Source organism: Sceloporus undulatus, chromosome 3 (assembly GCF_019175285.1).
Source record: "Sceloporus undulatus isolate JIND9_A2432 ecotype Alabama chromosome 3, SceUnd_v1.1, whole genome shotgun sequence".
Taxonomy (NCBI): domain Eukaryota; kingdom Metazoa; phylum Chordata; class Lepidosauria; order Squamata; family Phrynosomatidae; genus Sceloporus; species Sceloporus undulatus.
In genome coordinates this window covers 214,742,686-214,767,925 of record NC_056524.1, presented here as the reverse complement: position 1 = coordinate 214,767,925, position 25,240 = coordinate 214,742,686, and the positions used below count along the sequence as shown (strand labels likewise).

General features: G+C 42.7%; 1 protein-coding gene across 7 annotated transcripts in view; it reads right to left on the bottom strand.

Moving 5' to 3' along the window:
• Window positions 1-23,963, bottom strand: part of ALDH18A1 (aldehyde dehydrogenase 18 family member A1) — a 34,406-nt gene extending 10,443 nt beyond the window's left edge. For 2 of the 7 annotated variants that reach the window (XM_042457277.1, XM_042457279.1), the window contains exons 1-8: window positions 23,815-23,963; window positions 6,883-6,997; window positions 3,877-4,100; window positions 2,767-2,916; window positions 2,577-2,681; window positions 1,607-1,765; window positions 1,158-1,248; window positions 124-248 (exon numbers count right to left, since the gene is read on the bottom strand). In XM_042457277.1, the coding sequence (XP_042313211.1) occupies window positions 124-248; window positions 1,158-1,248; window positions 1,607-1,765; window positions 2,577-2,681; window positions 2,767-2,916; window positions 3,877-4,100; window positions 6,883-6,967 (939 nt within the window). In that variant the 5' untranslated portion in view covers window positions 6,968-6,997; window positions 23,815-23,963. Of the gene's footprint in view, window positions 1-123; window positions 249-1,157; window positions 1,249-1,606; window positions 1,766-2,576; window positions 2,682-2,766; window positions 2,917-3,876; window positions 4,101-6,882; window positions 6,998-19,321; window positions 19,454-21,342; window positions 21,362-23,635; window positions 23,774-23,814 lie in introns of those variants that run through there. The other 5 variants (XM_042457278.1, XM_042457280.1, XM_042457283.1 and 2 more) reach the window with 4 other exon arrangements.
• Window positions 23,964-25,240: the final 1,277 nt, after the last annotated feature.

The window sequence follows — 25,240 nt, the reverse complement described above, 5'->3', positions numbered from 1 at the left end:
GAAAAATCAATTATTGCATGGACAGAGCATGGGACATGGGAATGCCCCTCTCTCCTGCTCACATGTGTATCTAAGTCCCAGCCTCTTTCTTTAAATAAACAACTAAAATATAACTTGACTAACCTTAGCCTCCATGCCTCCCATCCCCACTCGCGATTTGGTTCCAAATGTCACAGACTGCTGGTCTCCAGGATAAAATATATCAATAAGCTTTGCATCATCTGATCCTGGGGGGCTGTCAAAGAGTCCTGAATGAAAAGTTGGAAGTGAGCTAGCAGCAGACATATTGCTTCATTGTGTCAAAAGTACAGTACTATGTAGGCTCCACAGCAGAATGAATCTTTGACCTCTGCTAGTCAGAGTGAAGTAGCTGGAACAGCTGCATGACCAGGATAATATTGTTAGGATTAAGCCAAAAGCCAATTCCATAAGCTTTTGCACAAAGGCATACCAACACCCAAAATTCAGAAACAAAATTAAGACCACAAGGTCTCTAATGCTTTCCTTTTGAGGTCATGCGACTTAGGGAGATATGACTATATTCCAAAGGCTGCCCTTTCCTCTTCAACCCGAGCAAGTAATATACACTATGCACCTCTGTTTCTAAATAGTATGAAAAAGGACATTGCTACACTTTTTCAGCTGTGGTCTGTGAACACTGCCAAGTGTTCAGCCTATAAGTATCACAGACAATTCCCTCCTAGATTGTGGCCCAGAACAGATGGGCCTTTGCGGTGCCCTCGTCACGTGCAAGGGTTGCCTGGTGGGTGGAGCACCCACATGCCCGGCAACTCTTGCATGTTATGGACACACCGCAGCTGCGGCATGCCCACCAGACGGGGTGCGTAATGATGATGTTGCAGCTGTGCTGCTTCCAAACGGGGAGGCGCAGCTGCAATGTCATCGCGCCGTCTCTGGTGCTTTGCGGTGTCGCAGTGCCGCTGCAAAAAGGAGCTGCTTCCAGGAACTCCTTTTTTCCGCGGCGGCAGCGCCGCACAATTTGGTTGCTGCAGCGCTCCTGCGGAGCAATGAGAGGTGCCGGGGAGGCACCTCTTTTAGGTGCTCTGTATCACGCCTGTGTCTTCATGGAGCAGAACTCTGGATGGACTGCACAGCTGCATTTTCAATTTAGCTGTATAATGAAATAATTCTTGTACCCTCGACATCTGAAAGAATAATCAGCAGATCAGTCTTCATTTCCACCGCTAGCCGTGCTGCTAAGCTGTCATTGTCTTTCACGCTGATTACCTGAAACACACATGTAAAACAGTAAATACTAGCTAGGCAAGAGTTTCAATATACCCAACCAGTTCCTAGAATAGCAAGGTGTAACTGTGGCACTTTGCACTATTAGCATTTGCATAGTGAGGAGGCATATTAAGCAAGCCTTGCAAGCAACACCCAATACTCCTTCTAATGCACTGCATCCACAAGGAGATATGCAAGCAGGTCAAGACCACTGAACTCCAAGCCCCACCATGGACTACTAGTCACTTTGAAGAATCCAGAGTACCGCATTGTTAGTGTGCACCGCAGCCCGGAGGTAACATGTTAGCAGATCCACAGGCAAGCAAGCACCAACCACCCACTGTAATACACTACCCACGTTTACCCCCTGTAGATCACTGTTTGGCTCTGGGGGAGGAACCACAGCATCATTGGTGTTGATGATGGGAACAATATTCATTCGCAGTAGTTCATGTAATGTCCCATTCAAGTTTCGACGTTTCTGTTCATCATGGAAGTCCAAATTGGTGACTAATATCTGGAAAGAAGAGAAGAACTGTTCTGAAAAAAATTATCCACTATCAGTTTCGACATGAACCAAACCATCAAATATGTAATAAAAAACCTGAGACAGATGACAATTTCCCCCAGTTCTTACATCCTATTATATCAAACCAAAGCAAATAAAGGACCATTATGTAAAATCCAATCCAATGAAGATGTAAAATCCACATTAACCAGCTAAGAAATCTGAAAGGCCATCATATGTGCCTGATTACAGTAAAAGTGCACAGAAGCACAAAAGGGGTGATGGAGAGCATGTTGGCAGATACCTCACTAAAACAGAGTCAAGGGTTAGCTGGGGCTCCTGGGAAATGTGATTATTTGTTCATTTGATTTGTAATCCACCTCTTCCCTAAAAGTAGGACTCAAAGAAGCTCACAAGAAAATGAACTAAGAGGTACAGATAAGAATATTAGAAGCTATAATATCAAAACACAATTAAACTGTATCATTTAAATAAAAAGCCCCTTTCTTTGCAAACAGCCAATTGCAAGACACTGCCTGCTGGTGAAAGGGCAATAGGGCCAGATTCTTTTAGAAGAGAATGACACTGTCCGGGAATAGCTCTTGAGAAAGCTCTCTACTGCAACTCCCTCAAATATGCCTATGACTGTGGCAGAATAAAGAGAAGGGCCTGCCCTGGAAAAATCTTCAAGCGTTAGGCTCATGTGGGATAATTCAGAAAGAGAATGAAAGGGTCTATTCCACATGTCAGGAGCTGAGAGACAGGCACAAGGCAGTTAAGAGACATAAAGACACTGTGAAGCACATACAAAGTCCCTTACCTGGGCAGCACAGATGCTGTACTGTGTGAACATGGCCTCGTATAGTGCCATCAACCCACTCTGACCAGCTGCAGCACAGGCTCGAGCCTCCAGCACAGGAATGGCCTGCATGGGTCAGAGAACACATCAGACACTTACATCATGATCTGATCATTGTGAAAGAATACTAGTATCTTGCTCAGCTACTCACCATGTCCTTAAGTTGGTTCTGACCCGAGTGAAGAGCCTGCCGCACACTCTGGGAAAGCAAGATCTCATGACGGAGGCGCTGCTTACCAAATGCCACAGCCCCACTGGTAACAATCATCATCTCCCGGCCCTGGTTTTGTAGCATTGAAACCTACAGGCATAAAAGAAACATATCTCTGTAGGTTTTAAGACTATCCTGCATTGTTGCAGTTTTTGGAGAGCTGCAACTACTCTATGGGAAAGCACTTCTCTATAGTAAAAAGAGTAACCATTTCTCTGTCGTTGATGCTGCCTAATACACAAGAAAATTGGATGGGAGAAGGCCTGGGCTAAACAGGTAAAAGGGGATGGGGGTGATTGTCTAAATCATGGGCCCTCCTTGGAATACTCTTTGGAATAAGCTGAGGAATACAGTCACTCCAAGATCAGTTTATTTGTTTTATATCTTTTTTGCTTCATTATCTTTGTCACATTAAATGCACTTGGGGGCTGTAACAGGATTCTTATGGGAGGGGAGGGTACTTTATTTTTTAACTTTTGTATGCTTTTTAATGATCATATTGTTTTAATGTGATGATTTTAATTATGTTTTAAAAAGTATGGTTTTTAGCTTACTCTTTTCGAGCTACCCTAAGTTTTAATCCTAGAAAAAGGTGGCATCTAAATAAAATAATATAGATTGTCAATGGGTTATAACAGTTAGAGTGTTGAACTGAGTCTTAGAAAGTCCAGGTTCAAGTCTCTTTGATCCATAAAACTCACTAGGTGATCTGGAGTCGATCATAGTATTTCAATCTGTCCCACCTTGCAGGGTTTTTGTGACGGCAAAGTAGGGATATGGAGAACTGTCTATATTGTTTTGAATAACTGCAGGGAAAGTTTTTTTCAGTTAAAAGACTTTTCTCCCTTTTCTCCCCTTCTCCACATTAGGGATTTGCCACTTTTGCTAGGTACCATAGGCAAATAATAAAATACTATCTAGGTGAGTGTTTCAAAAATCTTGCCTTTTAACCTTCACATCAACCAAATCTCTACTCTTCTGCACTTCCTTCAAATATGCCTAACAATCTTAAACTACAGAGACAAGCAGCCAATGGTGCAACATGGTTACCTGCTCAACGATGGATGCCAGCCGCCCCAGGGCCAAGCCACATTCATCCCCTCGAGTCACAACAGCACTCCCTAGCTTCACTGCAATTCTCTTGGCATGCTTCAGCTCGCTGCGGTGAGCAAATGGCTTGCCATGGGTTCGACTGAGAGGCACTGTGATAAAAGGTATGTTACTCCAGCCTCGGGCACATGTATTCCTTAAGACCAGGTTTGGAGCCAGCAGACCTGTGGTTGGAAACATAGCAAAGGCATTAGAGGAGCAGACCTAACCAAATAATCCCTCATCCCCCCTTTTAAGGTCGCAGATTCTCTCTCTAGAGGCAAGGAGGGAGAATATGAACATTTTCCCCCAAAGCAAGTGCCTAGCTTTGAAATGACTGAGAATATATTAGCTCAAGCAATATCTGAGCATGAGGTCAAATTATTTGCAGAAGAAAATGATACCTCAACTACCCCATTACCAACAGAAGAGAATATTCAGAGGACAAAATCCAGCTGCTTTTTTAAAATGTATGAATATAACTGCAAGGAGGCGAGAAGCAAGAGCATGCAGCAGATTAAGAGTCAGTTATCTAAGGATATGGGTCATCCTGTCCCTAGTCCTATCTGTGCAAACTGTAGAATCCTAACAGGCAATGTTTAAAAGTAAATACAATTTTCTCTACTCAGCATGATCTTTTAAAAGCTTGTATCTGGCATGTCTTGTTTTTAACAACTGTTTTTACCTGGACTTCTTTTATCCTTCAAAAGCTTTTGTTTGTATATATTGTGCTTATTATTGATATTGTAAAATATATTATTAGCTTTTATTTTAAATAGAGAGGGGAAAATATGCTTTTTATAACAAATAATAAATAAACATTTCATGCTCTCAGATGCTTCAACTGGCAACAGACAATATACTCCAGCTTTCCTCAACTGACAACTTCCTGATGTGTTGGACCACAACTGGCACAATGAATGATATGCTATACTACAAATTCTGCTGGCTGGGGAATTATGAAAGTTGTAGTCAGGGCCAGCATGGTGTAGTGGTTTGAGCATTGAACTAGGACCCTGGGGGACTAGGATTCGAATCCTATCTTGGCCATGGAAATCCATTGGATAACTTTGGGCAAGTCACATTCTCTCAGCCTCAGGGAAAGGCAATGGCAAATCTCCCCTGAACAAATCTTGCCAAGAAAACCTTGTGATAGTGTTGTCATAAGTCAGAAATGACTTGAAGGAACACAACAACAACAACAAAATCTGACATATCTCAATGCTCCAAGGCAGAGGAAGGTTGGGCTGTTGTTATTGTTTATTGTGACCCTAAGGTGAATCATAGGGGTTTCTTGGCAGACCAGAGTTGCCTTGCTTTCCTGTGAGGCTGAGGTAGTGTGACTGCCCAAGGTAACCCAGTGGGTTTCCATGGACGAGCAGGGATTCAATCCCTGTTCTCCCAGCATCCTAGTCCAACTACTGCACCATGCCAGCTATGAGTTGGGCTACATTAAGCCATTTACTCTTCTGAACTTTCTTGATCTAGATCACTCCTTACACAACTGAAGAGAAGAAATGTATGGGGAAGTAAGGTAGTAGAATCACTCCCACTCTTACAATATAAGGAAATCAAGGTTAAATTCTGGAAATTAAGCACTATAAGGAACGTTTAGGGAGCTTGAAGAAGACAAAATTCAGAGCTGACATGATAACTATCTTCAAATATCTGAAGGGATGTCATAGAGAAGATGGAGCAAGCTTGTTTTTGGCTGTTCCAGAAACCAGGACATGAACCAACTAATTCAAATCGGAAGAAAAGAGATTGCACCAAAATATTAGGAGGAACTTTCTGATGATAACATCTATTTGACAATGAAATGGACCACCTTGGAGAATAGTGGACTCTCCCCCTTATTGGAGGCATATAAACAGATGTTGGACAGCCATCTCTCGGGAGTGCTTTAGCTGTGTGGTCTACAGATGCATGGCACAGGGCTGGACTAGGATGGCCAATGCAGTCCCTTCCAGCACTTTGATTATATGATATACTTGCCAACGTCATCAAAGCAATGGATTTTCCTTTATTCTCAAGAACAGTCAAGACCAAGGGGCTACAAAGGTGATGAGCAGAATTTCTCTATTCTAGATCAAAACTGCAGCAGGACAGAAGCAAAGAAGGTATAAGCCACTCACAAGGACACACAATATCCTACAGGCCCTAGGATGGGAGACTGCCATCAAATACCAGGTGTGCAAGGCTTTATTTCAGAGGAAGGAATTGGCAGAACCACCTCTGAGTTTTCTTTGCCTAAGAAAACACTGAAATTCATAGGGTAGTCATAAGTCAACAAGACACCTGAAAGTGTTTGGGGCCTAAATCAAATGGTGAGTCCTACCTGTATACTCAATGCATTAATGAAACTTATATTAAGTGCTGACCTACCAAGTTCCCATTGGTTCAGTGGATCTATTCTAGTCAAGACTAGCAATTGGATTTAGGCCAAATATACCAGACCAAGAATCCTGCCCAAACTTTAATTAAGAACATAATTAGTTATACTGAGTCAGATCAAAGGTTCATCTAGTTCAGCAATCTGTTCTCACAGGTCCCAATGCAATACTTACCAGCAGGACATGCTTACAACACTGATATAGAGTGGCACACTGTCACTGGTACTGATGTATAAATATCCATCATGACTAGTAGTCCCATCCTTGATCAAAATGTCCAGTCCCTTTTAAAGCTGTTCAAGTCAGAAGCCAACACTATATCATGAGGCACTGAATTCCAAAATCTAACTGTGTAAAAAAGTGCATTCTTTTACCTGTCCTGAACTTCCCATCATTCAGCTTCAATGGATAAACCCAGGATGCAGTATTATGAAAAATGGAGAAAACCATATGCTTATCTTTTTTTAGATCACACATAATTTTATACATCTCTGAGCAAAAAAGTTGCTATGTATTTCCAAATTATTTAGCACTGTATCAAGAGAAGGTCAGGTTCATTCCCTCAGATACATACAGGGGTGGGAGCCAGCAACATCAGACTGCCGCCAGAATCTTCCTGAGGAACGCAGGGAAGGACAAAGAGCAGCACGGTACAGCATTGTGGAATGGCTTGATATTTTCAACAACACCTGCAACAGAAAAAGAAGCTTATATGAGAATCCATAAATCCTGCAACTTGGCAGTCTTCCCATTCCAAAACATACCATGTGGAACCTTTAGCCCTCCTGAGGTTTTGGACTACAGCTCCCATAATCTCCTACCATAGGTTTCTGGGAGTCAAAATCCAAAATATTTGAAGAGTTATGTTCCCTAACCCTGCTCCACAATAAATTGGGACAACTGGAAGACTGTTTATTTTCTGATCTCCATGCAACCCAGTAAAAGGAACTACAGATTTTTCAATAATTCATTAGAGAAATAATAGTTGATGCCATTAACACTAGGAGAAACCGTGTAGGAAAAGGGTGTCAACACAGAGTTCTCGAAGTGTACTCTCATTTTAATCAAGTGAAGTGAAGATTTCAGTAACATTCTGTAACCAAGCATCACAGATAAAATCTGGAAGACTCCTCAGAGTGAAGCATCGTTATAGTATGTGGATCATGACAGCAGCACATGCAGATTCAAGGATGCCCACATTCCTTTCTTCAGCTTCCCACCACTGGGTACCAAAGTAGTCCAATACCTACAACTCAGCAATAGACCCCAAAACAGCTCTTACAAAAAACACACACACACACGCTCATTCTCTCTCTCTCTTCCTTCAAGTCACTTGTCAATGTATGGTGACCCTATGAGTTTCATAGGGTTTTCTTAGGCAAGGAATACTCACTGCTCCCAATCTAGCAGGCACCAACACCTAATGTCTATGCCTGCTTTCTATGAAGAAAAAAGTGGGGGAAGGAGTGGAAAGAGGAAATCTTCAACAGATGCAGCTGACAAACTGTTCAGGAAACAAAGGTAATTTCCCCAAATCCTAACCGAAGCAAATTATGACTTGACTACTTGGCAGCCACGTCAGGAGAAGCCACATCAGCTTCCAAAGGAAGGCAGAGCAGCTGCCAGAAGCTGATGCAACCCAACTCCCAGTAAGAGATGGAGCACCTCCTCACATGCCATGGTGAAGCAGCTGATGTAAAAGCTCCACGTTGCAGCACAAAATCCAGGCTGAAATGTCAACAAATACTCTAGAGCTGTAGGCTCCAGCACAGACCAGATCTGTTAGAAAATACTCAGGCCCTATCTGTTCATCAGGGCAGGTAGGCAGTCTAAGAATACTGTACAACTGGATTTCTGCAGTATTTGTTTTGCTGCTAATTTTTACTGTTTTTATTAGACAAATGGTATTTCATTGCTTTGTTTATTATATGATTTTAGTGCTGTTTATAGTTTAACTGTATTTTAATTTTTGTATGATGTTAATTTTTTTTAGCTTTAACAGTTTTAAATTTTATAAGCCTCTTTGTATCCTGTACAGGGAAAACAGCATAACAGCAGCAGCATCAACAACAATCTCATGAAGGCAGGAAATGAACAGAATAGAATAAGTACCAGCACTTTGCACTTGGCTCAGAAGAAAACCAGTAGTGAATTGATTTACCAATAGTGGCCTAATACACAGAAAACTAACTACAGTACTAAATACTAACTAGTACATGGTTTGTTGTTGTTGCATGCCTTCAATCATTTCTGACAAATGGCAACCCTAATGCGAATCTATCATGGGGTTTTCTTGGCAAGTTTCTTCAGAGGTTTGCCAGTGCCATCCTCTGAGGCTGAGAGAGTGTGACTTGCCTAAGGTCACCCAGTGGGTTTACATGGCTAAGAAATTATATTGCTATGATAGTGAAAAGACCTACAATACCTCTCCATTCCTCTTTGGATCAAATTCAAGCTATTAGCTGTAATCATTAAAGTCTAAACAATCTTGGGGTCTGGCTATCTCATTGTAATCTGTCTGGATGTTCAGATCTTCAAAACCACCAATTTTGAGGCAACACATGGGCTTTCTCCTGTGCTATACCAAAACTATGAAGATCAGTCCCCCTCCCAGTTTTATACCATTCAGGAAGTGTTTGACGATACAGCTTTTCAAACTGGCCTTTTAAATACTTCTGATGTTTACTGATTAATGTAATGATTTTAATGGTTTTATTGGTTAGTTTGTTTTTAGTGATCTTTGACAGTCATTTTGAGCTCTATCTTTTTAGAGGAAAGGTGACATTAAATGTAATCAATAAATAATAAACCTAGCAAAATCAATCAAGCTTCTAACAGCCACATTCTGCACTGACTGAAGCTCTTGAGGACATCTGAGGACAGCTGGACTGAAGCTCCTGAGGACTTCTTGTGACAAGCCAAACAGAGATCCAGTGTAGCGTAGTGCTTTGTGTGTTGGACTAGGATTCTGGAGACCAGGGTTCGATTTCCTGCTTGGCCATGGAGACCCAATGGCTTGCTTTAGGCAAGTCACACTCTCTCAGCCTAAAAGGAAGGCAATGGCAAGTTCTCTCTAAACAAAATCTTGCTGAGAAAAGCCTGTGACAGGTTTGCCTTAAGGTTGCCATAAATTGGAAATGACTTGAAAGCACACCCCAACAACAAATTAATGCAAATGGTAGGTTACCAGAGAAGGGATCACCACAACCATACTACCACTGTCCAGTAATGGGTACAACCTGGCCTGAAACCTAGCATTCCTTTTTGGGCCAAATTCAAGCTACTATCTGAAACTGAGTTTAAAAAATCACTCCATGACACTAAGGCCACCTGTCACCAATGCTGGCTCTATGAATACTCCAAAATTGTGCATCTGCTCTTTCATATGAAGTGCCACCCTATCCCAAACATCAGTTCCATGCCTTCAAGAATCAACTATCCACAGAACCTCATCTTTTTTTAAATGCAACAATACTGTCAAAGTTGAATACAAACATCTGCATTTCACCCATGTGTGTTTCTGTTTGAAGCTGAAATCCCAGAGCATTAAAAAATGTAGCTCACATTATGTATATTAAAAAAACATATTTTTTTTCTCACCATTGGTGAAGGCATGTTACAGCTCTGCAACTAAAACGACCTGGCTAGGGAAAGAGGAGCTGTGATTATGCTGTCCCTGCACATTTTTTTGAAAAAAAGAAAGCCAAATTTTATCTTTTGTACTGTATACTGTATGTACAATACTGTAATCTGTTACAATCTGGTAGGCAAAGCTTTCTGACAGGACTTGATGTTTCAGAGCATAGCTCCTAGGAGTAAGCCAAAAAAGAATGTTAATACACACACATACACATACTAACATCATCATCATCATCATTATTATTATTATTATTATTATTATTATTATTATTATTATTATTTTTGCTTGCTCCATAGTATTCAATTATGTTGTTTGTGCAGAGCCATAGTTACAGGCCAACACAGCTAAATGACTCCTCAAAGGGAGGGGTTCTCAGAATCAGAAGCATGTACTTTGCAATGTGCACTACAGCAGAGATCTATTTTGCTCCACAATCAGAAGGATGCACATGTAATTGTAACTATCAGGATCCACTACATACATTATGCCCCCCACACCTCCTTAAACAGCAATCAGTATAAAGGCAAGCTGCAATGTGTCGAAATGTGTTTGATAAAATTAAATATTTACAGAATCCCTTCTGAACTAATTCCAGATTAAGATGTTGAGAAGAGAGACCTGCAGCAAAATGTATCATTACTTTCTATTAGAGTTCTCCTGTTTAGAATGCCAGCAAGTCATGTCCTGCTCCAGAATAATTCGAATTCCAAAGGACATTTAACTTTCTCCTGAGTGCATTCACTTTTCATGAAGGAGAGTGTAAGGGCTGTTTTAAAGATTTTGTTTTAATTCTACAATCTTTTCCCTGAACATGAGCATATATGCCTGTCATTATCTCTGTTTTGCTTCCATTTATTTGAGCATTAAACTAGCTGAATCTGCTGCTAGAAACAGTGACCAGTTCTACAGAACCGTGAAATGCAGTCCACAAGAACAGACCAAACATTTTTATCAATCTTCTTTCCCAAGCAGATTTTGAAAGACTCTGTAATACTGAAGTACGGAAAGGCCGTGAACATCAGGCTTAAATATTTTCTATAGTATATTTCACAATCCACTGAAAGTCCTGCTCATCCTTATGCATAATATCTATCTCTCTTTCCTTCCACTCTCCTAACCAAAGAGATCTGAGGGTCAGTCCAACTGTACCACAAACCCTGTCTCTGCTCCTGTGCAATGCCAGGTCTGTAAGGAATAAGACCCACATTATTTACAACCTTATTCAGGATAAGAGCTGTGACCTGGCTTGCATTACTGAGACATGGCTTGGGCCTGAAAGCAAAGCAGTGTGGGCACAGGCCCTTCCAGCTGGATACTCAGTTAAGGACCAGACCAGGTTAGGTGGGTGGCGGCGGGGGGGGTGTTGCCTTGATCCATAAGAACACCCTTTCCTTGACCAGGAACCATGTCCAACAAACTGACTTTATCAAGTGCATTTACCTGACCCTGAAGGCTAGGGACAATCTAGGGATTCTGTTGGTCTACCGGCCACCCCGTGCGCTAACAGACTCCCTGGCCAAGCTGACACAGCTGGTCTCAGAGCTGGTACTAGAATCCCCTAGGCTTCTTGTCCTGGGGGACCTCAACATCCCCTTCGAGGCCAGCAATGGTCCATCTGGTGTGGTTCGGGAGTTCAAGGCTACCATGACTGCCATGGGCCTGTCCCAAATGGTCTCAGGGCCTACACATTCTGCTGGTAATACACTTGATGTCGTCTTTTGTACGGACATGGAGATGCTGTGGGCAGAGGTAACCAATATCTCTGCCCTGTTATGGACGGACCATTTCCTGGTCGAGGTTAGCTTCAAGGCATCTACCTAATTCCCTCCTGGGGTGGTGGACCTATTAGGATGGTCCACCCTCGAAGGCTGATGGAACCCAAAAGGTTCCAAGAAGCCCTAGAGGGGTATATGGTTGGAACTGACGGCGGTTCTGTTGATGCCCTGACTAACACCTGGGATTTAGATCTCTCCAGGGCTATACACAGTATCGCTCCCAAGCGTCCTTTCCGACCCGCTTCCAAAAAACAACCCTGGTATACGGAAGATTTCAGGGAAAGGAAGCGGGCTGCGCAACGACTAGAGCACAACTGGCGAAGCCATCAGCACTTAGCCAATAAGGCACTCCTAGAGTCCCATTTGAAGGCCTACGGAGTGGCAATAAGTGCAGCAACGCATTCGTTCTATGCTGCACGTATTGCGTCCGCGGAGTCGCGTCCGGCAGAGCTGTTCAGGGTAGTGAGGGAGCTTACTCAACTGCCCCCCTCCCTGAACCCTATTCTAGAACCATCCAAAGCCTGCTGTGACGAGTTTAACAACTTCTTCGCGGATAAAATCTCTCAAATAAGGGCTGATCTCGACGCCAGTATTTCTTCAGAATCCAGAGTAGAGGTCTCCAGAGCTTCCGTGGACTTTGTTAGACTGGATCATTTTGAGTCTGTGAGTACTGAGGGAGTGGACAAGATTCTTCGAAGTGTTAGGAAGACAACCTGCTCTCTCTATCCCTGTCCCTCATGGCTGGTAGCTCAGGGGGGGGGGGACGGCGGTAATTTCTATGTTGCGCTGCATAATCAATTAATCTTTTGGGGAAGGGTGGTTTCCATCTAGCTTAAAATTGGCCGTTGTAAAACAACTGCTAAAAAAGCCCTCCCTAGACCCCCTGATTCGGAATAATTATCGGCCTGTTTCACTGCTGCCTTTTTTGGGGAAGGTGATCGAGAGGGCGGTTGCCTTCCAGCTTCAAGTGATCTTGGATGAAACGGATTTTCTAGACCCATTTCAAACCGGCTTCTGAGCGGGCTATGGAGTTGAGACTGCCATGGTCGCCCTGGTCGATGATCTCCGTCTGAGCATGGACAGGGGTAACGTGTCCCTGTTAGTGCTTTTGGACATCTCAGTGGCTTTCGATACCATTGACCATGGTATCCTTCTGGAATGCCTGGGGGAGTTAGGTATCGGGGGCACTGCGCTCCAGTGGTTCCGTTCCTACCACTTGGGTAGATTCCAGATGGTGCAGCTGGGGGACTTGTGCTCCGACAAGAGGGCGTTTACATCTGGTGTCCCTCAAGGAGCCATTCTGTCCCCCATGCTATTCAACATTTACATGAAACTGCTGGGAGAGATCACGGGACGTGGTGTTATCAGTACGCTGATGACACCCAAATATATTTCTCTGTCTCCGACTGATGCAGTGACTTAGGGATGGCATCTCTCCTCTAAATGCCTGTCTGGAGTCGGTAATGGGCTGGATGAGGGAAAACAGACTCAGTCTGAATCCAGAGAAAACGGAAGTGCTCGTGATAGGTTCCCCGGGCCCGGGGATGGAAGTTTGTCCACTTGTCCAGAATGGGGTCACGCTTCCCCTGAAGGACTCAGTTCACAGTCTGGGGGTGCTTCTGGATTCGTCGCTCCACCTTACATCTCAGGTGGATGTGACAGTCAGGAGCACCTGTTATCAGCTTCAGCTGATACGGCAACTGCGACCCTACCTGGGCCGGGGGGACCTTGAAATGGTGGTACATGCTCTGGTAGCCTCTCGGTTGGATTTCTGCAATGCGCTCTACATGGGACTACCCTTGTACCATGCCCGGAAGCTTCAATTAGTACAGAATATGGCAGCAAGGTTGATCACTGGATGCTCCAGGACCAGCCATATAACACCTATCCTGCAAGATCTACATTGGCTGCCTATTTGCTTCCAGGCGCAATACAAGGTGTTGGTTATGACCTATAAAGCCCTAAATGGCTTGGGCACAGGGTACTTGGAGTACCGCCTCTCCCCATATAATCCGCCCCGCACTCTCAGATCGGCCGGGAAGCACTTGTTAAGGGTTCCTAAGTCAAAATACACCTTGACTGCACAAAGGGCGTTTTCCATCTCGGCCCCGCAGCTTTGGAACTCTCTTCCCGATGAGCTCCGCTCCGTCACCTCTCTTGATCTCTTTAGGAAGGAACTAAATACCTTTCTCTTCCGACAAGCTTTCCCCCATGTGTCCTGACTTCATGCTGTTCTCCCCTGTTATACAATGATTTCATTCAGCTAGTTTGTTTTCTCCGGTTTTTTATGCTGTTCGTATTTTTATAGTGTTTTAACGTAATGAATTGTTTTTATGATGTTTATATTGTATGTTTTGTATTCTGTTTTGTATTCCCTTTTGCTTTGTTGTAACCCGCTTTGATCTACCCTGGAAAAGTGGGCTATAAATAAAGTGGGTGGTCTGCTGCCATAGCCATTAGCTGCAGCGGGAAGCCCCAGCGGCCAGACCGCAAGGCTTCTGGCCGCAGCGAAAAAGGAGCGCCGAAATGGCACTCCTTTTTGGCCCCCGGAAGTGGTGCCGCGAAGCGCGAGGCGTGCTCTCGCGACATCACTTCCAGTGTGCCACATCTGGACGCTGTGTGTCCAAGACGTAAAAATGGCAGCGCCCATGTGGATGGGCACTGCCATTTAGGACGCGCTCCTGTTGGGAACAGGGGCAGTTAGGAAGGGGCAACCCTTCCTAACCCTAGGACGCCCCTTCCTAACCCTAGGACACACGGAGTGCGTCCTAAATGGCGGTCTGTAACCCGCCATTGTAAACATGCATGCAAATAATAAGATATATATTTTTAAAAGAAATTTTTAAAAAAGCTCTTTTGGGCCTGATATGTGTATCTTTTCCAGCAGCTACAATTGGTGGCAAAATTGTTTTTTTAAGACAGGAGCTGTTTAGGTATTTTCTCTTCCTGTGTCACAACAAGCATGAAAACAAAGCTCATTTCATGCGTAGAACGAAGAGTAAATACAGGAACAAAGCTCTGGAGAACTTCCTCTTCTTTTGCAGCACTGTCATATTTGAAATACTGCATCCATATCTGTATTTCTGCCTGTATTATACTGGGCAGAGAAACACACATGCTCTTCATGTGCAATTACCCCAAATCCAAAAAACAAAACAAAAAAACAGCTAAATAGTGTGTAACAGTTGCTAAAAAGTAAATTTTTAATTTTTGGTTGTTCTCTACATATCATTTTGGTTACAGTTCGGCTCACTGATGAAGCAAAGTGTAAGGAAGAGATGGCTTAAAACATAAATAGAAATGGAAAAGTTTCCAACGTTCCACAGGAAATTAAGGAGGATAAAGAAGAATGGAAGATTACAGAAAACTGGATTATAGGATAGCACAGGTCTTTCAGTGAGAAGAAAGACTCAAAGGAAGAAGGAGGGAAAGGTCAAAAGTGCCAGTCCCATTGCAAAAGCTCTAGAAAGTTCCCAGAGTCTGCCCAAGAAAGCACAGAATCTGTATATGGTCTGAGTACAAAGAAGGAGGGTGCCTCCAGATGAGACTTTTATGGTACAATCTCTCATTTTATCTTATTCCTGGAATTTTACAGGGGGTCTATTTGTAATTCTTTTGTTTTTTCCAGTTGTGTCTTCTGTCTCTCCACCACCACCATTGAGAATATATTAAGGAAAAGATGAAGTAAATGTACAAAGCCTTTGAATCATGCCACACTAGGACCCCTTCCATCAGGACCCCCTTCATGCCACACAATTACAGCAGTATCATATCATGCCATGGTTGCATCCTATGGAAACCTGGAATTTGTAGTTTGGGGAGGCACTAGAGTTCTCCGGATGAAAATTCTAAATGGCCCTAAACTGTAAACCCCAGGATTGTACAGGATGCAGCCATGGCAGTTAAAGTGGAATCACTAATAACTGTGTGATGTAAAAGGGCTGTATGAAAGTCCAGGGGGAAGTGTTTGCAATAACATATACAGTAGTCAAAAGATGGAGGGTCACCTTGTACAAACCCTGAGGTGAAGCTTTCTTGGAAATGACCCCCTAGATGGTCAAAGAAGTCTAATTTCTGATCATTCCTCAAATAACAATAAATTAAAGTCAGATTGGAGCTTGCTAGTTTGTTTTTTGGCCTTCAGCTCACTGAATTCCCAAGCCAGCATGGTCAGTGGGGCCATGCTGGCTTGGACATTCTAGACACTATAGTCTTGTCCAGACAAGTAACCCTTTGAAGCCCTGAATCTAATTTCACAGAGCTGTCATCTTCAGAAAGCTTCTCAGTGTGAGAATGTCTATCTTTATAGATTGAAGGCTAAGGGAAAGACTGCAGCTTACCAGATCTTCAAAGGGCAGCAAAAAAAATTTACCATGACAATTGAAAGTATGTAAACTGTCAGCAACATTATCACCACCATTCTTATTCTACTCCATAAAGACCTTCTTACCTTAAAGGGGGTGGTGGAAAGATCCAAGGTGCTGGTGAGGGAAAGGGGCCAGCAGAGAGGCCTCCAATGAAAGTACAATATTGGCATGCATGAAAGACAAGGCAAACCAGAAGCCTTTTAGGATCATGGTGGGATGAGGGTTGTATGAAACTTCTCTTTTCAGGATCCCTTAACACTATCGTGTATAGTGGTGTCCCCCGTGAACTCACAGCCACAGAACCCCTTTGGAATGGACTGACTGGAGTGAGGAGTTAGAGCATGTGGCGGTGGGGAAGAAGCTTTCACATTTGGGACCCTGTTGAAGCTTTCTGAGTTTTGCCAGGACTTGGCTGGCAGGGTTCAGCTAAACTGCCACTCTTGGTTTCTTTTATGGGACAGGTGGAGAGAAGAAGAAACAATGTTTTCTGATGGGGGGGGGACTTGTGTGGGGAAGGCACATCTCTGGGGAAGGAGAAGGAGTATCCATGATTGATTCTTTGAAAGAGTCCTTCATCTCTCTTGCATCTTTTAGACTGAGAGTCCTTCCTCACTGGGGAGAAGCTTCCACCTTTGCACCCAGCCACCTTGGGAGCAACAACCAAGCAGCCGATTGAACAGTGACCAAGAAGCCTCTCAGCTGTACCAGCTTTTGCCACAAGGTTGGCATGGACAATAGGCTTCTCCATCAAAGCTCGGCCAGTTCCTCGGTTGCTGCTCCCAGGGTAATGAGGAGCATAGGGAGCCTTGGCTGGCCTTTGCTGCAAGGCTAGCATGGGCAAGAGGCTTCTCTGTCACTACTCTGCCAGCTGTTCAGTTGCTGCTCTCAGGATGATCAGGTGCAAAGGGAACAGCAACTGAGTAGCCAGTCAAGCAGTCTTTCACCTGGGCTAGCCTTTGCTATAAGACTGGCATGGGTGAGAGACTTCTTGGTTGCTGCTAACCCAGTTGTTTGGTTGCTGCTCCCAGGATGAATGAATGCAAAGGGAGCAGTGACTGTGATTGGTTATTTTGAATTTGAAGTAAAAGAGTAGATCTAATATTAAGAAATAGGCATTGGTGGACACTAGGGTCCTCACCTAAGAGAAAAGGGAGATAGCCCAAAATGTTTGGAGACCACTGTCTTAAACCCTCAAATCTTGTTTCAACTGGAGCTTCCAACAATTTATGCTCAGTTTAATACAGTGTACTCAGAGTTATGGCAAGTATTTACCGTACTGTGGGACTTGTGACATTAATGGACTGGGGAACACGTTTTGCCCTCAAATGTGGGATGTTCTTGTATTCTGCACATTTCCAGAGCCATATTTTGCCATTTGAGCTTTTATGCAAAGCTATGTGACTTCAGTAAATTAATTAACAGCTAATTCATATGGAGACTGGCATTACTCATACAGGAGTCTAGGCTTGAGTCTCTGCCAAAGCAAACTAGAAAACCATGTTTTAATGCTATAGTTTCGCTGCTTTAAATTCCAGCCATTCATCAGCAAGCCTGGTTTTTTGTTTTTGTTTTTGCAGCCTAAGCGCATGCTCTCATTGCTATGAACCACAACACAGACATAAGAAAAGGGTTGCTGCTGCCACATCCTCAGAAAGAACACAGTGAATCAGACCATTCAATCCTTTTCCAGGACTAACATTGTCCCAGGTGACGGAATAAAATAAATTAAAATCATCCCTGGCACTGTAAATTGAAAGATGACAAGCATCCATAGAATTTCCTATAGGATAGCAAAGAGGGTTTCCTTCAGCAGCAACATTTGCCCAGATTACGAGACAGATTGATATAAATGAATTAATATAAAAAAACCTGTGTTTCTTCAACCACAAACATTTTTGCATCAGTCTCCCTAATTTAAGTGTAACTATACCTACAACTTTAGAAACAACTTTGAGTGAACCTTCAAAGCAAGACTTAACCGTAACCACTTTGTACCAAATCAGCAGAGGCCAGGAAATATACTTCTGTTTTGTTTCAGACAAACTCAGTCCTAAACTACTCTGTATGTATGATAATACAATGGTCGTGTTAAAGCACAAAAAAATAAATGGTTATCATTAAAGATATGAGCCTAGGTGAGTCTTGGGCTTCTGTGTACCACTTTATCCTCTCCTCCTCCACCAAAGCTCTGAGGAATAGATTGTGACTTTTGCATTAAAAAAACAAACACAAGGCTAACCACCCAGACAAACTGTAATTGTCTTAATTGTGATTTATTGAAACAAACCAACTTAAAGCTTGGTTGATTTATTCCAATGAACCATGGTTAAGACTAACCACAATAGTGGTTCAGATATAATGCTAACTGTGAGTAGTCAAACAGAAGCACAAGGGCCCCATCTTCTCCTCATAATCATGCCAAAGAGAGGATGAGTGCAGAATACACATGACTAAAGCTTGTTTAAGCTCATTCCCATAATAAACCATAGCAATAAACTACAACTTATTGCTATAGCTGAATTTCACCTACTCTAAATTTTTAGTATACTACACTATGATTAATCATAGGATCAAATCCAGTGGAAACACATGTTGACAGAATTGCTTTTCTCAATAGAAGTGAGACTGGGAAACCCTACAGACAGTTTTTAGATGGCACCGAGGTCAGAAGGGTAGGGTAGGGGAAGAAAATTATGTTGTGAGTGCAGTGTAGCACCAGTGTAAAAGGACATAGTGCTTTTCTACAACTCTTTGGACATCTAGGTACCAGTACTACAAAGCATTTTATACAGTGTGATAATACCTGAAAGCCTTTGGCCCAATTTTTTGCTACAGTGATTCAGATAACAACAACCCAGTGAAGAGAACACAGAACAGAACAATTGACCTGACACAACCTCCAGAGTTCTAGATTTTATAACCATTCTCTCATGCCCCCGCCCCAAAACATATTTTTTAATGGGAAGAGGAAAATATCCCAGTTTCAGCGACCAGAAATATCAAAAGTAAGTGTACCCAGGCAAATAAAAATTTATTCCAGATATAGGCTTTCACCTCAAAAATCTAGTGCAAAGTAAGCATGGCTGTACATTATCTGCATCTGTTTAAAATCATACATTGTGTGAGGCAATGCCATGGACTTTTGGTGGATATATAGATCCATTGCCTAAATTAAATCTTTAATAAATACAAAAGAACAATATAATAATCTCCCATCAAGACAAGACTTACCTGTATGGCTCTGGTTAGAGTATTTTAGGCTCCTGTTGCAAAGTCTTTCCTTGGGAGAATGGTACGTTTGAGCATGCTATATAACAAGTTATATAGTAAATCCAGCTTGTCTAGTCTGGCCTGGCAATTTACAGTGGCCCAAGCCCAACATTTCAGAGGAAAACTACTGCTGCCCCCACCCGGTTAATTATGTGCAGATCCAATCAAGCAGCTCCAAACCAGGGGAAAATTCCGGTTCAAAGGCAGATGTTAACAAAGGCATCAAAACAAGATCTAATCTCTGTCTTTGGAAAAACTGGCTTTGTATAGAAGATGATAGAACACCTAATTTAAAAAACAGTATTTCTGTGCTACAGGGCAACAGTTCCAACCTAATGCTTGGAAAAATTACTGTTTTAGATTACAACACCCATAATCCTGCCCATGCTGGCTGGGTGATTCTGGGAGCTGTCGTTAAAAGAAATAAAATTTCCAAACCCTGCTACAAAATTGTCTTTGTTCAGCACCTACTTGGTGGTTCCAGATGGAAATTAAAGCCCTTTAGCTCCTTATACTCTACAGAATATTATGAACTATTGCATGCAAGATGAAAAATGGTAAACTTAGAGAGGTTATGTTCACTTTCTCAAAACAGTTCATCCATATTAACATTTTACTGATTAAAAAAAAACACGTTTCTATGCACAGCATTCTGTAAACCAAACAAAATGCAGCATTGAAAAGCTAATCAAAATTGAGTGTGTATATTGAATTAATTTTTCTGGTAAAATACCCAAACATCACTAGCCTCATTTATATTAAAATCCTTCCCAACAACCCTGTTTTTTTAGGCTGAAAGATTCCTAGCTCTAGAACTTCCCAATAAGATGTCAGCCAATTAGGGGTAACACATAAAGCTTCAGATAAACTGAGCACAGGTTCACTAAGCTTATGCTATAGTAAATCTGCCCCTATTTAAGGTGTCATAACCACAAAATGGTCGTTTTTTGTTTCAACAAATGATTACATCTACTCCCATTCTTAGGAATAATGTCTGTGGCATCTCTCTGTGCCCCTTATACAATTTCTGCCCAGCCAATCATAAAATGAGAGTCAAATACAAGACCTCAGAAAAGGACTGGAGAGTTTTTACCACAAGTATCTACACACTAGACTTTCAAACTAGCTCATGCAACTCTCTACATATTATGGAAAGGGGTCTTGTAGACCTTTGAAACTATCATACTACATAGTCATAGCTCTATGATTCCCCTTTAACTGCTATGGCTGCTTCCTGTGGAATTCTGGGATTTGTAGTTTAGTGAGGTCTAAAAGTGACCTGATTGAGAATTCTAAACACCTTGCCATAAACTGCAAATCCCAGGATTTCACAGATGGCAGCCATATCAGTTAAAATGGAATAATAGCGAGATAACAGTGTAGTGTGATATTGTTAGTCTCAAAGGTGCTACAATATCCCTTTCCATACTGATATCCCAGACTAACACAGCTATGTCTCTGATTTCTACATATAATTGATTTTGCAAGCAAAACCTTATCCTTACAATAATTCATGAGCAGGTAGCTGTCTACCTCAAACTCTTAACTACTTGACAGTATCTTTTCCAGTCACTCTATCAAAATCTAATGCATGCAAACCTAGAAATAAAGAACATTCCCTCTTCACCAGTCAGAAAAAGAGCAGATTTCTCTCTCCCCCTCCAACTTCCCATTGTTAAGAAGTGACCTCTGCCCCATATAATCCAAAAATCAATAACATCTATAATGAAGGAGACATGGGGTTTCAAAAAAGTACAGAGAAAAGTTGCAGAGACATGCCCATGTGTATATAAGCTTTAAAGAGCTTTTACTAACCAGTTTGTGCCACGCTTCAAATGTCAAAGAACAGAAGAACAATGTACATTTTTAAAAGGAATCCTACTCAGAAACTGACGCACTTTCTTTTAAAGACAAGAAGAGACCAACAGGGCAGGTAATATCACAAACACAGAGAGGGAGGAAGAAGCCAGAAAAAAAGTTACCCTTTTAATATGCCTTTCTTAGGTATGAGCTCAGCCTCATCCCAAGGTAAGATGCAGTTGTAACAAAGGCACCCTCCTTTATAAATACAAGAACAGAGCACCAAGGTTCACGCAACTATTTATGGCTTTAATGATATTTTTTTCCGGCCGGAATCAGACTTTGCCCTTCACTTTATAGTAATTTTGAAATCTGCCCCCTCAAAAGGGAACTTCCCAAAAATCCAGGATGAAGTTTTATCAAGTCGGAAAAGGGGCAATAAAAGCAAAGGTTGTGTTGAAATGCCAGCTTCTGTTGCCGATGGGTTTGACTGATCTTTCTTTTAGATTTTTTTTTTTAGTATAGTCATTTCTTTCTTGAAAGTGAACATTGTCAAAGAAGCACTACAAAAAAATATGACAATTTTTAGCAGACCGATCTTACAAAGGTTACTTTTCCTAAGTTCTCCATAGGGTCAGTCCCTGAGACCTATTCACATCAAGGAGTGATATGTGAATAACAATTTTACCCAAACTAGTACAGCAACAAAGCTGTTGGCCTGATTAAGGGGTACCTGTGTATGTGATCACAACAAATGAGTTGTGACAGTTGTAATTTCAAGGCTGATGCCCCAGGATCTTGGAAACACTGTGTGCTACACAAGTACACTAGGCCCTTCATAGCCATGGGTTCTTTATCCTTGGATTCAAGCATCCATGTCTTGAAAATATTCAAATATATGTATAAATTCCAAAAAGCAAACCTTCATTTTGCCATTTTATATAAGGGACCCCATTTTACTATGCCATTATATTTAATGGGACTTGAGCATCCATGGATTTTGGTATCAGTAGGAGGTCCTGTAACCAAATCTCAGCAGATACCAAGGGCTCACTGTACAGTCCTGTGCCACACAGACATGACAATAATCCCATTTACCAGGGTTTACAGATCTGATCTTGGAAGCTAAGCAGGGCCAGCCCAAGTTGGTACTTGGGTGGAAGACTGCCAACGAATACCGAGTGCTATAGGCTGTATTTAGTATTCTTTGCCTAAGCCAAACCTATGAAATTCATGAGATTGTCATAGGCTAGCAGTGACATGACATTATACACACACATGCACACATTTTAAAGTGCCCTGTTCCCATGCCCACAATCACTGGCAAGAATGAGAACCCTATGGCAGCAATGTCCAAACTCTGGCCCTCCAGCTGCTTTGGACTTCAGCTCCCAGAAGCCTCAGTCACCTTGGCCAATGGTTTGGGATTCTGGGAACTGAAGTCCAAAACACCTGGAGGGCCAGAGTTTGGACATCACTGCCCTATGGCTTAAGAAGAGAATCAAGAATCTACTTACTGTATATACTCATGTATCAGTCTAGAAATTTTAGTCAAAAAATTGACCCACAAAATCTAAATCGACTCATCCATGGGTCAATGTAAGTACTGTATTTTAATTCCTAATTAAGGAGGAACCATCCCCTGGTGAAAGGCTAGCGCATAATCTGTCTGGGAAGCACTGACCCTTTCTATTCTCTCATCCATCCAGCTTTAGTGTGAACACAGTTATGTCTACTGGGATTTTGTAAGTTCTTTTGCATTCTTTTCCTTTGCTTCATGACCTTATGTTTTATCCTCAACTTATCCATGGGTAATTTCAAAATCCGTAATGTTGGCCCCAATACCTGCCTCTGACTTACTGTATACATGAGGTCGACTTATAGGGCCCATACAGACAGGCCAAAATAAAGCTGCTTCAGGTCACTTTGGAGGTATGATGTTTAAATGATGTTTGCGTCCTAAGAGTCCGGAAGCTGCACCAAAAGCCACGCTCCAGTCCTAAGGACATCATTTAAACAGCATACCTCCAAAGTGACCCAAAGCAGCTTTATTTTGGCCTGTCTATATATGGCCATAGTCAAGTATATATGGTACCCTTTTGGAAGCCTGGCTGTATCCATCTCTAGGCGGGTAAAACGGGCTAACTGTGATTCCCAAACTCTGGTCCTCTGGGTGTTTTGGACTTCAGCTCCCAAAAGCCTCAGCCATCTTGGCCAATGCTCCAGGATTCTGGGAGCTGGAGTCCAAAACAACTGGAAGGCCAGAGTTTGGGAACCACTACAAGCAGAGGCATTAACCCCTGGTTTGATACCCTGGTCAGCCTTGGAAACCCATTGGGTGGCCTTACGCAAGTCACACTCTCTCGGCCTCAGGAGAAAGCCACGTCAAACCCCCTCTGGACCGATCTTCCTTAGAAAACCCACTGACAGTGTGAGTGGTGGTTTGAGGCCTGGGTTCGAGTCCTCCCTGCCCACCTTGGGGAAGTCACGCTCTCTCAGCCTCAAAGGTAGGCCACGTCAAACCCCCTCTGGACCAATCTTGACAAGACAAAACCCATGCCAGGGTCGCCTTAGGGGCCAGAAACTCGAAGGCACACAACAATCCCATTCCAGGGAAGCAGCGATTGAGCCCTCCTCTCCCCAGCATCACTTACACGAACCGAGGCACACCAGGCGCCCTCCTCCTCCGGAGACAGCTCAGAACGGAGGGACTTCCGGTGAGTGGCCACGCCCCCAGGCCTCCGGCCACGCCCCTTCCCTGCTTGCTTGCTGGAGCAGGCCTTTCCTTGGCAACCCTGGTCTCTATCTGTCAGCCGCCCTCTACTAACCTCACTGCCTTCCATACAGAATTGGGTTTCTTCCTCTTCTGCTTCCCCCTCAGTGCTACAGTGGACCCCAAAGTGTGCTCTTTAAGGGGTTTTGGACTTCAGCTCCCAGAGCCCCAGGCTATTGGCCAACATGGCTGAGGCTTCTGGGAGATGAAGTCCAAAAGCTCTTAAAGAGCACAGTTTGAGGTACTATAAAAACTGTGCTCTTTAAGGGATTTTGGATTTCAGATACCAGAATCCCAGGCTATTGGCCAACATGGCTGAGGCTTCTGGGAGCTGAAGTAGAAAAAAGGGCACAGTTAGGAGTGATATAATACTATCAGTGGTCCCCATACTATGCGCTTTAACTGGATTTTGGACTTCAGCTCCCAGAATTCCAGACTATTGGCCAACATGGCTGAGAAATAATCTACTTTGAGACTGCTTTAACTGCCCTGGGTCAGTGCTGGGGAATCCTGGGAACTGTAGTTTATTGTAGCACCAGAGCTCTCTGACTGAGAAGGCTAAATGTCTCACAAAACTAGTTCCCAGAATTCCCTAGCATTGAATAGCAAACAGAACTGGATCTGAGGCTTCAAAAGCCAAATCTTTAATGTTTGTTTGTTTATTCCAAGCATTTATATGGGATCTAAGGTGGGATTCAAGCTTACTGTAAATATAAATTTATCCCTTCTAACATTAGGATACTGTACATATTCAAGGCTGTATACAACTGTTAATTTAGAATACACCAAATGAACCTATCCTGAGTTGTTGGGACCGGACTATAAATTACACATTATTACACATTAGCAATGCAAAGGTATCAGGTATTCACAAGGGTCCACTCCACAGTCTTACCACTGCGAGACAAATGGGCCAAAGCAGTGTTTAAGGAATTTGTTCTGTTGCTCGTTCTTTATTTCTTCACTCAGTACAGAATTTTGGAGAGAACAGCTAGCAAGGACATACATCACTCACCTTCCACTCTTTCACAAAATGTACTTTGTGCTTACACCTGGGAACAAAATTACTTCAAAACAAATGAAGGGACTGTCCCTTTTAAGCAGAATCTATTTGAAAGTGTATGGCATGCAACGATATTGCTCTCCGTCAGCAATTGACATTCACATAAGAAGACAGGGTGACCATTTGGACCTATACTCTGTTTCCTAAGTGGACGTAGTATTGTTTTGGCTTACAGATTTTATCAGAATACTGTTTTATTTTCAGAACAAAGGAATTCAAGAATTCCAGTTCCTTTTGAGAAAAG